We start from the raw sequence: 19,038 nt of genomic DNA, 5'->3' as shown, positions 1-19,038 counted from the left end.
TGCCTGCAACGTTCTCCCAGTGTCAAGACAATCAACAACGCCTGCGGTTATAATGACAAAGAAAATATAGTTGACTGCAGTAAGCCTTTGCCTTGATTGTATAGTAAACGTCTTCATTATACATTTCATTACCCAATTTTATGTTTTTGATGCAGTTTTATGCAAACTGAAATGTTCAGTGACTGATTAATGACTCATTGCACTGAACTCATAAAGTCTGTGTTATAGCATCGTTATTGGAAAAGTGAAATAGAACCACACAGCAAGGCGGACTTCCGGCAAAGAAAAAAATATGTATTTATTTTTTCAAATCTTGTCATGACCGTATAAGGTGTCTCTTGAAAATGGCAGTAATCCAGGTAGATGTAGACAGGTAGATGTAGACAGGTAATGGCAGACATTTAGCAAATACAAATTATCAGTGAGTCAAAGCTGCTGTTATACTAAAAGACTGAAGAAAGCAATTTCTCATTGCTGCAGTACACAAAATAAAAAATACAGAGGAAAATCATAGTATTGTATATATATATATATATATATATATATATATATATATATATATATATATATATATATATATAATATTTTATTATTATTATTATGATAGGTAAAAATTGATTGCCTGAATGCACTGTAAGTCACTTTGGATAAAAGCGTCTGCCAAATGCATGCATTTAAATTTAAACTTAATTTAATTTAATTTAATATATATATATATATATATATATATATATATATATATATATATATATATATATATATATATATATATATATATATATATATATATATATATATGTATATGTATATGTATTTTTTTTTTGTTTGATTACACGTACAATTGAGCTTTAAATAAAAAAAATCATCATTTTGTGCATTATAGTATTTTTTATTTTTATTTTCTTTATTCATATTACAGTAATGGTAATTTGTTAAACTTTGCTAATGTAATATGGAGCCTTTGACTCATTGATATATTTAAATTAAATATTGATTTAAAATTCAAAAGTTCTGGCCTTTTATACTCACCCGGTCTGCAAGAATGCTTTATTGATCAGAAATACTGTAAAAATGTTGATATATTGAAATACTATTTCAATTTAAAAGAAGAGTTTTCTATTTGAATATATCTTAAAATGTAATTTATTCCTGTGATGACACAGCCAATTTTTTAGCAGCCATTACTCCAACATAAATCCTTGAGAAATCATATTAATATTATGTGCTGCTAAAGAAACCTTTCAGTGTTGACAGTTGTTGTTTTTTTTTACTTTGTGAGGCCAGGCAAATTCTTGACAGTTTTTGTGGGATAGAACTTACAACCAATGAAATTTGATACATATTTTTATGGTCTCATCTTTGATGACCTTTCAAAACCACAGTATAAAGATCATAAACTGAATGAAAAGAGAACTGGTTTTGCTTGCATACTGTATACCTGTCCAGCTTACGGTTTGCTCAGTAATGCCTCTGCCGCCTGACTGAGAGGCTTTATTTTGCTGAGAGGACATGGATCACTGGGGAGGCGACCTCCAGCTGCACCACAGAGAAAACCTTTCTAGCCTGAAACACACACATACACACACACACTCACAGAAAGACCACTGCAGTCCCAGCCTCAATGATGACAAATCACACCAGCTTCTGCCAAAGACACTCAGACAGTAAAAAGCATCCATTAAAAATGCATGTGCAGCACACACTCACTGCATCAAACACGCCGCCGCATTACTTAAGCCTGCTGCTGCCACACTTTTGAGGGCTCATCTGAAGCCTGTTTCCTCCCTCTCATACACCGCCTGCCAATTCTCACCTAGATCCAAGAAAAAATATCATATTTTTTGGTGCCGGGTGCTGAGTTCATTAACATGTGATGCTCTTTAGGTCCCGATATCTCCGCTTCCAATAAGCCCCCCTTGGAAGCTTCAATTCTGTGATGGCTTCATTCCTTTCCACTTACTATTCAGATCTTGCATTCAGAGCACACCTCGCATTATATTCCAAATTTGTTTGCCTTTCGGGCAGCGCAGGCACCCTGCACGAGCGCTATGAATTTGAGACTTGGCAAGAATGTTCCTCCTCAACTCTTACATTGGTTTCTGGAATAAATATTCTCCTCATCCCCTGGTGAACGTAGAAATATGGTGATAAAAGCATATTCTCGGAGGAATGGGAGTATTTAAATGTCTTTTTTACTTCAGTGATTGTTATTTTTGGTACGCTATTCAGGGATTTACAACTGGGGTTCGGTGAAATTTAGAATTTAAAAAAAGGAGAAAAATGAATTTGATTGTAAACTCTACATAAAATGTTTATTTAGTTCAATTTGAACTGGCCTTCCTCAAATTAAAATGTAAAATAAATATGAATTTGGCTGACCCTTCGCTTAGCCCTGCTTTAAAACATTACTAAGAAATCCTACCTTAGCAGCTGTTGCCACCCAACATATGTTCATGTTTTGGACTTGTTTAGTGTACAGTAAGACTATAAGAGTATATGTGTGTTTAGATAGTTTTCATATTATATACTGTATTATTATATAAAAACAGTGCTGTCAAATGACTAATAGTGATTAATTGCATTCAAAAGAAAAGCTTTTATTTGCATAATATATTTATTGTGTATATGTATTATGTATATATAAATACACACACATACAGTATATATTTTGAAAATATTTAAATGTATTTAAACATATGCATGTGTGTGTGTGTGTATATGTGTGTGTGTGTACGTGTGTGTGTAAACAAAAAGTATTATTTTGGATGCAGTTAATCACGATTAATTGTTTGACAGCACTACTAATAATATAACTTAATATTATAGAATATTATCCAAAAAATAAGTCTTATAATAGTGACACAGTGTATACAGAGAGGATAGAAGTTGTGTTTGGATAAAAGTTTTATGCTCACCAAGGCTTCATTTATTTGATCAAAAATACAGTAATATTGCGAAATAGGACTGTTTTCATTTTAAAATGTCATTAATTTCTGTGATGGCAACACTGATTTTTCAGCAGTTTTCAGTGTCACATGATCCTTCAGAAATCATTATAATATGCCGATCTGCTGCTCGACAAATATTTCTTAATATTATTTATCAAAGATAAAAACTGGTGTTTTTGTGGAAACCATGACATGTTTTCAACGTTCAGGATGTGTTGATGAAAAGAATGTTCTAAAGAACAAAATGTATTTCAAATAGAAATCTTACGTAACGTTATAAATGTCTCCACAGTTACTTTGATGAATGAGCACTTGCTAAGTACTCAGTTTAAAAAAAAAAAATTAAATAAAATCTTGAGTAGTTAAGAGCTTGACGATGTTATTCATTTACTTATCGATTCAGCTCATTGTAGTGTTGATAGTAACTTAAGAGTTTAAGGGGGGCAAAGCTTAGTTACATCAAATTCTGCATCCTGTTTGCTACCTCAGAAATTGGATTGGAATTTAAATGGTGCGCAACCCTGTTATCTACAGCAACGGCTGCTCCGAAACAGCATGACTTCAAACTAAGCGAATGATTATTTTCCTTTTTATGACGTGAATCAAGATTGATAAGAAATGTCGCAGTAAGGAGTGTATTTTGAAAAGGCTCTTTGAGATGCAAGCTGGCTTACATGCTTTCGGACAAGGTCAAGCCTGCGTGTTCTCATTACGCGTGCTTCAGCGTATGTTGAAGGATTTAACGGCAGCTGTTTTAGTGTTGGATTTACGAGGGTGTGAGCAGTTTATTCTCTCTCTCACTCTGCTAGTGTGTGAAAGTGTGAGGAGTAGATGGAGAAATAGAGATGATACATCCTGTCTATCACTCAGAGAGGTATCAAATCCCACCTCCGCCCCACACACACACACACACACACACACACAGGCGCTGAATATTTAATCGCCACTGTTCCAAAGAAAATGGATTTAATAAACAAAGAGCTACCCTGATATCACAAAAACATCAAGACATCTGTTCATCTAGTGCGTTTCAATCAGGAAAATGTCTTAAGTTTTTTTTTTAATTTTTTTTTTTTTATGCAATATGCTGCAAAAAACCAAGGATCCCTGAAATGAACATCCTTTCTGGGCCTGGAATACAATTTGTAGCATTAAGTCATCATCTAATCATATTGTTATTGCTGAACCTACCCTGGAATTTTTTTGAAAGTGATTGGTGGGTTAGAGTGCTGTTGAATCCCTAACCTGGGACTTAACCCTAACTCTGAAATCTTATTGGTCGGACCCTGTGCCTAACATTAAAATCTGATTGGTTATTGGCAGTGTTGTTCCAAGACCAAAATAAACTCGTCCTACTTAAGGAAATCACATTTAAAGTTTCCCGCAAAAAATATAGTTTTGTATAGTTTTTCTTGAAGTGGTCCAAGGTTGTGGGTTCGAATCCCATGGAACACATGTTAGTAGAAAATTGTTAGCTTCAATGCAATGTAAGTCACTTTGGATAAAAAACCATCTGCTAAAAACATTTTGAGTCCTTCTCAAATCATATTCAGGGTTACTTGACATTAAAAATTTTGAATAGCCTTGGTTTAGACTAGAATAGACCTTTACTAGATTTGTACACACATATTGCACTTAAAACCAAATTCGATGCTTTCCAGATGATGTTCTTTCACTGACGTCTCGTCATACTCTGTAACTTTCCTCGTTCCCTCCTGATTGTTTTAAATTGGCATTTGGTTTCGGTTAAACCTGTCCATCACCAAATCCTCTTCTGCTCTGCTGCTCCATGATGTGTCTTATTATATGTATCCTTTGCCGTGATAAGAAATCTCGATATCATGTTGTGTGTGTGTGTGTGTGTGTTATAGGCTTCAGCTCGGGGGAGATATCACTGACCGATATTGAACAGAACACGGTGACTCAGTTAGGCAGTGAGAGTCTTCTTTCTTCGGGTCTTACTGTGACTTAATCGTATCTTAAAATCAATGCGTGGTGCTACTTAAGCCATGGCAGTGGTTGTGGCCAATAGATTACTCCAGACCAGCGTCCAGGAGGCAGTTTGATATAGATCAGCTCAGGGTGCGGGCATCATTTCCAGGAATGAGGGCAGAATGGTGTATTGAGTGCTATGTTTTATGTTGTTGAGGACTTATCGGACAGTCCAGCATCTTCAGGATACTGAAATCCTTGCACTCGAGAGATGAGCTATAATATGGCTTGTCCCTACTTTTTAACAGTTTCTTGTTCCGCAAGGCCATTGCAGTTTTGAAGTTTTTATGTAATGCAGTCTGTTAGCTCATGTGCCTGATTTTGATATTCTGATATTCCTAATTATCAAGGTTTTTGTTTGCATGAAATACCAAAATGTATGAAAGTGCTTACACTTTGGAGATTATTGTATTTTATTTCATTATTGTTGTAATGTCAGTTTTTTTTTTTTTTTAAGTTAAAGCTAAATTAGATTTTTATATTTTATTCAGTTAGATTTTTTTTTTTTTTTACTATTTATTTGATCATACCAAAATTTGACATTTACACAGACTTGGGTTAGCTTGAATGCAATAATTATAATAAAATAAAAAAATGCTTTTGTTTTGTTTTGTGGACAAAAAAAATGGACAGAAAATGTAACATGCTGCTTTATGATACATGACATTATTGTTAGTGCTGTCAAATGATTAATTGCGATTAATATATTTAAAATATAAACATAAATTATTTCTTAAATATATACAGCATGTGTGTGTATTGATATAAATATAATAAATATATACAGTATATATATTAATATGTATAATTTATATATTCTTTTATGTAAATACACGTAAATATTTTCAAAAATATATACTGTATGTATGTGTGTGATAAATGTACATAGTACACACACATATATTACAGTATGTAAACAAAACTTTTGTTTTTGATTTGATTTATCTCAATTAAATGAATTGTTTGAGAGAACTAATTATTATATCATAATAAGTAAAGTCTAAAAGAAAAAAAAAGTCTGTAAAATAAAGTTTGAATCTATTTCTTTTTTTTTTTAGTTTAAATGCCACATCTGCTTGCTTGAGTCTCTGATGAAAATGTCAACATAATGTTTTTTCTGTCTCTTCAGTTATAAACAGTCGCATTTAGGAATCTGTTATGATTAGAAAACTTTAAACATAGCTTTTCTCACTTCTCCATAAAAGCCAACATGTGCCATTCGACGTCTACAGATTAGTATAGTTTGCGACTTTTATGTAATACTTTTAATATTAAGCTCAGCTTGGTAGCTTTCTGTCTATTCTCAGAGTGCATTAAAAGCATCTTTTAATCAGCCAGCCTTGTTAGCGTGCCAAGAACACTATTGAAATAAGACACTTCACACTCGGGCCCTAAGAGAGCGATTACAGTCCCCTAGTGAAGAAAGGGTCTGTGCAAATTCACCAGATTCAATCATTTCTATGTTAAAAGCCTGCTGTATTATTTTCAGAACAATAAGTCATAATTTAGTCAGCCGAGCAGGAGGCAGCAGCAGGTCTTGTTTGATACGTGTGCCACGTTTTGTTTCGGTCCTGTTCCCCTGGTGCATTCGCTTTCCATTATGAAATTAATAAGCCAAAGCTAGAAAAAGTGTGGGGAGGTGCAAGTATAGTTTTTTGGGAGTCCATGGTTTAATCTAATCATTCGACTCACTTTTTCTCTCCTTTCTTATCAACATTTCAACTTCCCTTTATAACTTTCATGTTCATCAGATAAAGCAGCCTCAACTCTGTCTTCTGCGGCAATTGTGACCTATTTGAACCTTTTTTTTTTTTTCGTATTTGCTTTTCCTTAATTAATGTAGCATCTGGCATTTCTGTTTTCACTTCCTACTCTTTAGAAAAAAGTGCAACACTCACTCTACAAACAGAAATGTAGCTATTTAACTATTAAAATAAGTATTTTTAAAATAGTTTCTGCCAAACCTAACAAGTAAATTAAATTCTTAATGTCGCATTATAACATTGTATTTTCCCCCTGTCTCCCATAGGTGCGTTTAGAATGGCCCACTGATCTGGCGGTGAGCCCGATGGACAATTCGCTTTATGTTCTGGACAACAATGTAGTTCTGCAGATCTCAGAGAACCATCAAGTCAGGATTGTAGCAGGGAGGCCAATGCACTGCCAGGTTCCCGGCCTAGATCACTTCCTAGTCAGTAAAATCGCCATCCACGCCACCTTGGAATCTGCCAACGCTCTTGCCGTCTCCCACAATGGCTTGCTTTACATCTCTGAGTCGGATGAGAAGAAGATCAACCGAGTCCGTCAGGTCTCAACCAATGGAGAGATCTCTCTGCTCGCTGGCGCCCCCAGTGGCTGCGACTGCAAGAACGACGCTAACTGCGACTGCTACTCGGGCGACGACGGCTACGCCAAAGATGCCAAACTAAACGCACCCTCCTCATTAGCGGTTTCACCCGATGGAGAACTCTTCATCGCCGACCTGGGTAACATACGCATCCGATATGTCAGGAGGAACAAAGCGTTCCTCAACCCGCTCAACATGTATGAGGTTTCCTCACCCATCGATGACGAACTCTACCTGTTTGACGTGAACGGGAGTCACATCTACACTCAGAGCCTGACCACTGGAGACTACCTGTACAACTTCACCTACTCTGGCGATGGTGACCTGAGCAGCATCATGGACAAGAATAAAAACAAAGTGACCATTCGTAGAGACACGACGGGATTGCCGCTCTGGCTGATGGGTCCTGATGGCCAGACGTTCTGGTTCACCATTGGAACTAATAATGCACTGAAGAGTGTTGCTGCCCAGGGTCAAGAGCTTGCCATGATGACTTATCATGGAAGCTCAGGTCTGCTGGCCACGAAAAGCAATGAAGACGGATGGACTACCTTCTACGAGTGAGTAAAATTTCTATACTTTGTTTTCTATACTAAAGGCTGATAACTTTTCCATGGCACATCAATTGTAGAATACATCATACACATAAAATATATATGAACGTCAAATATATATATATATATATATTATAATGTAATAATATATATATATATATATATATATATATATATATATATATATATATATATATATATATATATATATATATATATATATATTATAATGTAATAATGTAATACACAAAAATTATTGTTATTATTATTACATTTTCCATGTATATTTTATTTCTTTATTAATTAGTACATTTTAAACTTTATCCTTTTTAATGCCAATAATTATTTTCACACTATTTTTTTATACTTATTAAAGCTATATCTTAAAGAGACACATCAGTTTCTGGCTGCATACAGAGTTTCACATTTATCACTGCATACTTCACAGCGAGCTTCTCTCAGCTACTGGAAGCTAAATTTACTCTTGCTCACCGTAATTGCAAAGGTCTTGGTTGGCTGAGGGTCATGTTACTGTAGATACAGTCAAGAGTTCACAAGGTCTCTGTGGTTTATTGGACTTCAGTCAACTGCTGTAAGGTAATTGGTTTCAGGAGTATCTCCAACAGCGTTGTTTTTAGAGTTCCTGCAGTTCAGGCACTCATTTTCGTTTCACATTTACGCAATCTAATCTTAAATACTTTTTTTGATTATATGAATAAAAAAGTCAAATATTTATAACATATATAGAGCCAGAATAAACTGATAAGTTTCAGCCAATGGCCCACAGTGGCACTAATGTTCCATCTGTGTTTTTACCTATAAGTCTGAATACTGGTTTTGCATTAGTTATAATTTGTTTTGTTCAACCAGGCATGTTATTCTGTGAAGTCAGTGATGGCACAAGCACGCTAGCTAATGTATAGTCTCGCGTAGCCAGACCTTCAAACTGAAGTTCTGGAATTCATGGCAGCTTTCTTTGGCCAAGGTCCACCCATGAGGTCGTTTAACTGACATGTCAAACAACCAATCGCAATTTGTTTCATTCATCGTCACGTTTTGATGTGTGAAAATGTCGCCACAATAACAAATCTGACATATTTTAAAGATTCTATGTTGTGAACTTTAAATATTTTACATACTTTTGAAAATCCAGCATTTAGTTGATCCTGATAAGCGCTTGTCGTCACAGTTAACACAGCGGCTTTCTTCATTCGTGAGGGGGTTTGGTGCCATGGTATCTTTGTTTCCAGGTGGAACTTTAAAGAATGTGACATACACGTCTCGCAGAAATCCTGTAGAATTCAACCAATCCGATAACAACTTTGACACCCCTGAAGTGTTTCTTCTTTTGTGTCCCATATGAATCAGACGTTTAGCCAACGGTCCATGGGCGTGACGTCTGAGGCTGAGACTAGCTAGCTATCCGTCTAAGTTTTCTATTTTGTTTATAAATTTTCAATTTGCTTGAAGGTCCACTATTTTTTTGGATGCCCACCCAAACAGTAAATCCATCCCTTGTTACTAATTCCAGATTAACTAAAATGTAGGGCTGCACGATTAATCGCATGCGATTGTCATGCGTGTTTCATCAGTAAAGCTGGTTCTGTGATTACTACTAAATATCCATCACCTGCTTTCAAATGGAGCGGCACTTACTACACAGAACCATAGTTCACCGACAAGCTAAGCAATACCGCGTCATAATCGCAGATGAATCGTATTCGGTTATGAACGTGATATCGCGTAGCTTGTCAGCGAACTACGAGTAAGTGACGCTCCATCATGCATGTCTTGTCTTTACATGCATGACAATCAAATGCGATTAATCGTGCAGCCCTACTAAAATGTAAATCTTTTTCTAGAGAAAATTATTTTGACTCAGCTCTCGGTCTGTATTACAACAAAACGTGTTTGCATTAATACTCATGTAGCACATTCATTAGCATTACTTTCATGTGACCTTGACTGTAGGCAAAACTAATTTAAAACTTCTTCACACGCATTTATTGATTGTACTGTTTATTTTAATGTACAAATGCTGCATATTTGATAAGGCGCATTAAATGGTTGTAGATAACCAGCCGTAAGTGGAATTGCCTCAAGCGTTGAAGAAAGTTCAGTTTTTCGTCCTTTGTCTCAGACCCATGCTGTCATATCATTTATTTAATACCCTGTTTGCCAAATGAACAAATGGCAGGCAAAGTTAATTTACTGAATAATTGCAATTAGTGAAAGAGAAAAAACAATAATTAACATTAGGAATAGTTGCTCTGTTGTTTTTTTTTTTCCCTTCCTAAGCAATTAGATCCGTCCATTCCCTCTGGCAACATGAGGTCGTCTTTTGTGATAAAGAAAGCTTGGTTGTTGTTTTTTTGCCCCCCTCTTTTTTTTTTTCTTTTTTTTTTGTAATTTGTAATTTGATATGTTATTTTGCATAATTAACTTTGAAGGTCAAGCTGCCATCTGAGGGTCAAAGTCACTGTTTTCCTGCACTAAAACAGAGCAGCTAAAACAATTTATCTGCACACTCCAAAGTGTGGCAGATGCGGTTTATCATCCCTGCCACCTGAATTCATTAAGTCCCTGTGAAGCGTGTTTGCCTGCGGACGTTACATCGGCCAGGACTCATGCAGAAACTGTACGGCGAGGAGTGTAAGCATAACAAAGACTTCTGCTACGGTGTGGGTCTATTCAACTCTGGAGGAAATGTGCGTTTGTGTGTACTAACAGAGTTCTTTAAAATAATAATAATAAGAATAATATTTTGTATTTTATTCTGGAACATCTGCATTCTTTTACTGATTAAACAGTATTTGCAGTTAACCATATCCTTAAAGGAATGACATTTTAATTGTACTCAAAATCTTATATATTACATTAATTTCTATAAATAAACAGTTGACTCAAATGTTTTTAAAAATTATTTTAAAATATTTGTATTATAGCTTTTGAGTTTTCACAAAAATGCTATATAATTGTAATTAAATACATTAGGTTTATTTATTTATTTTAATCTTATTGATTGTATAGTGTCATTGAGCTTTGGAACAGTGAATTAAACATGAATTCAAAAATAACATTATAAATTGTTCCATATTCGTATAAAATATTGTTGTAAATATGCTCAGGTTTAAAAAATATAAATAAAGAAAATACGTCCATTTAAATATTTGGGGTTTAGAAATGTTTTTATTTTTATTTTTATTCAGCAAGAATAAAAACCTTTAAAGGAATAAGTTTTATTTAAAACTAAATAGATTTTATTTATTTTTTTCCTGTCGCTCAAGTGGTAGAGCATTGTGTTAGCAAGGTTGGGGGTTTGAATCCCAGGGAACACGTTAGACGAAAATTGTAAGCTTGAATGCAATGTAAGTCGCTTTGGATAAAAGTGTCTGCTAGATGTATAGCTTTAATTTAATTCATTTTTTTTAATTCATTTTTGTTTTAATAATTTAAAAATCCTCAAAAATTCTGTCATGGTTTCCACAAAAAATATGAAGCAACACAACTGTTTCCAATATTGATAATAAGAAGAAAATTACGTTTCTTGAGCAGAAAATCTGCATGTTAGAATAATTTCTGTCATATCATGTGACATTGAAGACTGGAGCAATGATTCTGATAATTCAGCTTTGCATCCTAGGATTAAATTATATTTTAAAATATGTATTAGAAAATGTTTAATTCTACTATTTTAAGTAGTAATAAATGTAATCATTGTAAGTGTGAAAATGCATTTTTATCACAATATTACTCTTTTACTGTGCTGTTGATCAAATACATTCAGTCTTGGTGAGCATAAAAGACTTGTTTCAAAAAATAAAATCTTACCAAAAGAGTCCATACTTTTTCATGCTTTCATGTCAGTCATGTGACACAAAGAGTCTCAGACAGATCACACTGTTGTTTACAAATGCTTTCTTCCCCCCGCTGTATTTGTGTCCTGTAATGTGAACAGTGTCCGTGACTCAGTGGTACATCTCGACCAATACTTCAATCCCATGGTGCTTTGAGGCGGTCAGTTCTCTGTGACTACAATAGACTGTTGCTCTAAAAAGGAGATGTTTGGTCACCGAGATGAATCAGTCGGCACTTACTCCACACTCGGCCTGCTGAGAGAGCGCTCACGTGGAGGCTGACAAATAAAAAATATAGGGAGGAAAGGAACAAAGTAGGAGAAGAAAACAGGATAATTTAGTTTGCTTGCCAGAGAACAGAACAAAACGGTTGTGGGTTGACTGCAGTCGTTCACTCTTCTATTTAGTTGCCAGCCCCTAACCTCCTTTCTCTGCCTCTTGAAAAAAATGGACCAGCAAAAATGATGCGATGAAAAGAGTTTTGGATGTGGAATAAAGAGGATGATAAGAAACGTATCACAGAAGCTTTCTTCTTTATTACCTATACAAATGAAAATGGAGGAGACACATTTTGTAAAGCCTGTGAAATTGGTACTATAGTTTAGATGGTCCAAGCACCTGTGTTTTAAGGAAATATTGGATTCAAATCCCAAAGAAGTCATAGAAAATAAAATAAGTATCTCCACCAAATCAGATTTGTTATCTTTGAAGTTTTTAATGTTTGTTGGTTTCTTTCACAGACAACTTGCTGCTGTCACATCTAGTTGGACGAAATATCTGTCTGCAAGAGTACCGCTGTACACTCAGTTCTTCCTCCCAGTGAAATTGGCGTATTGCATTTTATTTTCAGAACCAAGCAATTTCAGATTAGCTAATAAATTTGACTCTGTACAGCTGCTCTACAGTGATAGTTGGTTTGAAGCTCAAACTAGTCGTGTTCTTAAGGGATAGTTCATGAAAGAAAGAAAAAAATGACATTTCTGTCATTTTCCCACCCTTTCGTTCTTCTGTGGAACACAAAAGAAGACTCTTGAAGACAAAATTGGGACCCAAACAGTTATTTCTCAAAATATCATCTTTTGTTTTCCACTAAAGATAAAAGAAAATCACAAAGGGTTGGAATGACATAAGGGCTAGAAAATAATAATTTTCATTTAAGTCTAAGCACTGAACTTCACAAGCCATGAGGGCCATATTCAAATACAGCAAGCCTGTTGGGAAATATGAGCTTGTGTAAGAAGTTCTTCAAGCCGTTGCTTAACAATTAAGGTCAGTTTTGTTGCAGAGATTGACGTTGAAGTGTTATTTTTGTGCTACTTGCAAAAGCATACCGAACTAGAAAATTAATGATGTCTGCCACAGTGGTAAACAGTTTCAAAAATCGAGAAAGGACCTTTAACCCTCTTCCATTATGTTCCAAAATATTTTGTTTTGCGACACAGTTACATTTTTCTTAGACCATTCTCTTGATTGTACAGCTCACTTTGACAGTCCCTTATTAAAAAGCCAGACCTTGCATTTGATTGAAATCCACAGTTGGTCTCATTAAAGACAAGTTGAGCCATCTTATTTCATACACTGTTTTCTCCATCTCTTCAGGTATGACAACTATGGACGGCTGACAAACGTGACTTACCCCACAGGCAGGGTGAGCAGTTACCGCACTGATACAGACAGTACTGTGCGAGTCCAAACCGAGGGATCCAACAAAGAGGACGTCACGGTCACCACAAACCTCTCGGCCTCAGGAACCTTCTACACACTCATGCAAGGTAAGAATATTTCCAAACTAGTTTGTGTAGCCCTTATTTAACACATCGTAGGGGACAATTCTTGGGAACTGGTTAAAGAATTAGCCTAGATAGTATAAATTCAATACATTTCAAGGGTTAGTTCACAAAAATGAAATTCTTCCATCATATACCCGCCTTCATGTTGTGCCAAACCTGTATGATGTGACCAGCTCAAAAAATGGAAAAAATATATAAATAAATAAAATCATAATGAAAGTAGTTAACATGACTTGTACTTATATGTCAAGGCTTCTGAAGCCATTCAGTGACTGTTGAATCAAGAACTGTTGAATCATTATGTAACTGAACTGAACGTAAGGTCTGGATAAAATATTGAAATGTAATTTTAAGCTAGTTCTTTTTAATTAATAATTTTAATAAATCAAGTTTTTTTTAATTTAATCATTTGTTTAGACTTAATGATTTGGGCGTGAACTGAAGTAATCAGTTTCTCAAGCTCACTCACTCTGAATTGAATGATTCAGGGGCCTTTTTACGCAACGAAATTTTGTTTGCACTTTATTTTACAGTACGTGTACTAACATGTACTTATAGTGTTCTTACATTTTATTTATCTAAGAAAGTTCTGGTAATACAAGGTAACTACATGGGGTAGTGTTAGGTTTAGGGGTAGGTTCAGGGTTAGTACGTAGTTATTACATAGTTATTGTAATTACTATATTAAGTACATAGTATGTACATGAGGAACAGGACTGTAAAATAAAGTGCTACCGAAAATGGTGACGTAGTATGTGTTAGGTATGTACTGTAAACATGCACAGTACATGTCGATTTTAAAGGCAAGCATGAACTAACATACACATCAATGGCGGAGTACATCATGTTACTTTTGTAGCTGCTCAAGAGTTTGCTAAAACTTCTTCAGCAAAGTGTGGATTTACTTCACGAATATTACAACCAACAGCGAAAACGCATTATATTCAACATATAATAGTCACTTCCCTACAGGTACTGTTTGTTAACAAGGTAACAGTGCCAACTACTGGCCTGGTATACATAATACAGCGTTTTTGGCCGTTTTCACGGATATGTGTAAATGCGAATCGTTTTGAAAACGTTGTTGTGTATACTTGAAACTTTTTAAAAACGCAAGGGAAAAACGTTTCAATTTTTGACTACATCGTTGTTGTGTAAATGTAGCATCAGTCATAGTGGTACATGAGTCAAAAGCTCATTAGAGGGGGAGATTATTACCGAATAATGATTTTTTTTTAAAGAGGATTCTTCCAAATATCACATTATACAAATTATTACATAAAGAAACGAAGGAACAGGTCACCCAAAAGTAATTACTTCCTTTCTTTTCTTACATACTAGAAACTTAGTAGCTGTACATAAAGTAAAATAACTGTGAGGCAGAATTGATATGTTTGTGGGAAGCAATGAAATCAATAGAGGCATGAGTGTTTGTATTTTCTCTAAAATCGCAAGACCGCCCACTCACGAAGAAAGAAGTCCTTATTGATTTCCTGTCCAACACTTTTGTTTGTTCCAGTCTCCCATTTTCACCAAGCTCCTGCTTTTCCTGTCCATCTTAGAAAACCAAATCTTAATCACTTTGGCCCTCGAGACTTAGGGGTGTGGTCGGGGTCAGGGGCCGCCATTCTAGCTTGTGATTTTCCTTGCATACTTTGGCATTTGGATATCCTGTTTTTCACCTAACCAAGCGCTCCATCGATTCCCAATAAATAGCTTTGAACTCCCTGTACCCTGCTCTATTTCCTCAGAAACTGTAAAGATTTTTCTGCGCTCCTGTGAGCGTTTGATTTGAAGGGCTGTCCTCCTCCCCTAGGCTTCAATTGGTTCACCCACGACTGCTTCTGAGAGAAGAGGTAGAGGGCGTAAAGTTCTGCTGATGTTCTTATCCTAGACTAAACTAATGGTCACCTACGCATGGTGACCTTGTCCTGGACACCTGCTGGAGAAAGAGAGAGGGAGAGAAAGAGGGCTTACTGCCAAACGCTTTGCTGCTAATTAATTCACCATTGTCTGCTTTGTAAACGGAAACCAGTTTGGCTTTAGCTCCAACACAGAGTCTGGATATGCATTTCACGGAGGTTGTGACCTTGTGCTGTTTATTGACTTTCCAAGGTTGAGTGAGCATGTGTTCGATTTCCAGGTCATTCAGTCAGAGGTTTTTTTCAGGGCACCAATATTATTTACCTGAATAAGCCATCAAAAAGATAAATATGCAAGAGCTGCTTATACATTTGACATTGCTATGACCCAATTTATGCACAACTTTGTTCATCTTCAAAGATAGTATAGAGGACGAAACGGACAACTCATGGGAGTTGAAAGTCCTGCCTTTCAATTAAAAGCAAGCCTATTATGTTGTTTAGAATGATTTGAGATAAAGACACTAAATTTAAGATGTCATTGTTATCAGATATGATATCTGAATTTTATTGAAGACTGTTTCTAACAAAATAAAATACATTTTGAGATAAAGTTTAAAATATTAACAGTCAAATCGTTAGATATAAATGTGTTAGTTGTAGTTAGCTGAAGTTGCCTTTGCTGGAAATAGTCATAATTACTTTTTTTGCTATAAACAAAGTTGCAATTATGAGATATAACGTCATTGTGACAATGAAAGCTGTTTATGAGAAATACAGTCGCAAAATTGTGAGATATAGTCTCAATTACTTATTTATACTTGAAAGATGTAACATTTTAATTGATAAAGATAATAATAATCTGTGTTATTCCTAATAAAGTAGATGTACTGTAGGTGCAGGTAAAACTTAGCCACCTGAGGGTATTAGCAAGATGGCTGTTAAATGATTTGTTTATCCTCAGGTTTCCTCAGACAGCATCTGATTTGGTTATCTGTAAAAGGACTGTTTTCTGTCACAAACGCTGACTTTCACTGTATTTAATTTTAATATAATTCAGTTTGTTTTTAACAGGTGAGTTTCCACTAGCTACATGTTAGCTTCACATGCTAGCTTGTCTGTATGGCTGCTGTCTGCATTGCTTTTGCTGCGTCATTAATTCCCTTTGACTAGTAATGAGTTTCATCAAAGCACTCACTGACATCTTCTCATTTGGTACGCCATTCTTGTTAACAGTCTCTCTCCCATTCGCTGTCTTCGCTCTGGATTTCTCTCAGGTTCAACCCCTTTTTCTCTTTAACTGTCTTCCATCTTCTGTGTCCCTCCAAAGCGCTTAGTGAGACCACCTGGGGATGAAGACAGACAGTTTCAGATTTAGTTGCATCTCAGTTGCCACAGGCAGACGGCTTCAACTATTATAGTTTTCTGCCTCTCTTTCACTCTCTCTCTTTTGGTCTTCTGAGGGCAACTCAAAGACTAACTAGGCTTTGAATCATCCCTTTGTTTCACTGTCTGCCTGGTCGTGTTCAACAAACAGTGGTGTCATGAATTCGGCTGCCATTTTGAGCGAAATACAGAATGTAACCAATGAAGGGTGGAGATTAGTCATAGTCTGTAAAATCCTGTCAGCTTTTACTGATACTTGCATTGAGTGAGTAAGTAGATGAAAACACATTTTTCATTTATGATTCAGTGTTGGGTAATAATTCCACAATTAGTTTGTGAGACTAGATTGTTTGTCTTTACATTGTAGATCAAGTCAAAAACAGTTACTACATTGGTTTGGATGGCTCCTTGCGTCTGGTATTGGCCAATGGTATGGAAGTGTCTCTTCACACGGAGCCTCACCTGCTGTCAGGAACAGTCAACCCGACCATAAGCAAGAGAAATGTCACTCTGCCCATCGACAACGGACTCAACCTGGTCGAATGGAGACAACGGAAAGAACAGGCACGGGGACAGGTCACAGTGTATGGACGCAGACTCAGGGTAAGAACGTCACAGACTTTTCTTTCCCCATTTAATGCTGCTGCATATGAATTTATTTTCTCTTATTTACAACATGAATTCCAGCGTCAAATTATTTCTAAAAGCTGGCAGTTCTTTCCTGTCACTGGAAAATGTTATTAGACAGCATGTGGAAGTGTTTTAGACAAATTTAAGAAGGAATTATGAGAGCTATGAAGCCCACTGGCAACACATCCAAGGCCAAATTGTTCGAGATTAATTCATAAGCTACTCTTTATACTGTTGACAGGCTATTTAGTCATTTAGAAGATGCTTTTATACCCTAAAACACCTAATCTTGTAAATAGAGGTATCTAATTATGGTCTAATGTGATAAAATTGAGAAAGAATTCCTAGAATATCTAATGTGATAAAATTCAGAAAGAATTTGTTTTACATTTTAATGTAAGAACTTACATTGTCAATGTACTCTGAAAGTATGGTGAAGTGAAGTGACATACAGCCAAGTATGGTGACCCATACTCAAAATTTGTGCTCTGCATTAAACCCATCCAAAGTCCACACACACACAGCAGTGAACACACACACACTCCCAGTGGGCAGCCATTTTTTATGCTGCGGCACCCTGGAAGCAGTTGGGGGTTCAGTGGCTTGTTCAAGGGCACCTAAGTCATGGTATTGCCAGCCCGAGACTCGAACCAACAACCTTAGGGTTAGGAGTCAAACGCTCTAACCACTAAGCCACCTTTAAAAGCTTTTTGGATCAAATAAGAAATATCAGTAAACATGCATAGCATTACTTTTGCTCAAATACCTGCTATTTTAAAACTAAGATAAATTGTTTATTCTTGCTGTTGCCTAATCTTTTACATCTTACATTTTGCATTTGTATTTTATTCTATTCATTATATAAAAACTATCATTGTTTTTTGAGAGTCTAACTCCACAGCCTACCTGTCATCAGAGCCTCACATAGTCATGTAATTGTGAACAGACCCCAGCGTTACCTCAACGTTGTCATCTGTTCATCCCGAGTTAATTTTACACAGGCACAGTTCCATACCTCGCATTCACACCTCCACATAGCAGCTCATCCGAGCATCAAGGCCCCTGTACTTGCAGTAATTGCTTCTCGATTATAATCTCTACTGCTTCTTCTCATCAGTCTCGGAGTCACACACGCTGCGCCTGTCCTTTAGACTGATCACTCTTATTATGGCTACCCCGTAGAGTCTAGCCAGGCCTTACCGGTCAAGTAGCTGTCTTCCAAGGTCAGTTTGCACATGTGAGCGCTTGTATGTGTCTCAGCGGTCGATCCATCATTCACCAGCCGTGTCTCTACGACCCTGAGGGCTGAGGTCAGTGCCTAGGGCAGGGTTGACTCTCTCGTGATCAAAACCCTGAGGGTTTCCTCAGACAGCATCTGATGTCTTCATATTTCTTTTGCTGCCAGTAATGGGACCACCTCACAGCTTTTGCAAGATGATATGTGCATGTACAGACTACCATTTAGAAGTTTGAGGTCAGTAGGATTTTATAGATTAATGTTTTTATTCAGCAAGAATGCATTAAATTTATCAAAATGTATAGTTAAGACATTTATGATGCCACAAATGATTTCTATTTCATATAAATGCGTTCTTTTGAACTTTGTTACTGAAAGAATCCTGAGAAAAAATGCAGAATTTATGTTCAAATACAACTGTTTTATCAGTAATAA

General features: G+C 36.0%; 1 protein-coding gene across 8 annotated transcripts in view; it reads left to right on the top strand.

Annotated features, from left to right (window-relative positions):
• The window catches only part of tenm4 (teneurin transmembrane protein 4), a 206,451-nt gene that overhangs the window by 171,496 nt on the left and 15,917 nt on the right, over positions 1–19,038 (top strand). For all 8 annotated transcript variants that reach the window (XM_026282777.1, XM_026282779.1, XM_026282782.1 and 5 more), the window contains 3 exons: positions 6,970–7,847; positions 13,298–13,470; positions 17,104–17,339. In XM_026282777.1, the coding sequence (XP_026138562.1) occupies positions 6,970–7,847; positions 13,298–13,470; positions 17,104–17,339 (1,287 nt within the window). The remainder of the gene's footprint in view (positions 1–6,969; positions 7,848–13,297; positions 13,471–17,103; positions 17,340–19,038) is intronic.

This window comes from Carassius auratus, chromosome 15 (genome assembly GCF_003368295.1).
Source record: "Carassius auratus strain Wakin chromosome 15, ASM336829v1, whole genome shotgun sequence".
In the NCBI taxonomy this organism is placed as follows: Eukaryota; Metazoa; Chordata; class Actinopteri; order Cypriniformes; family Cyprinidae; genus Carassius; species Carassius auratus.
This window is presented reverse-complemented; position numbering and strand designations above follow the sequence as displayed.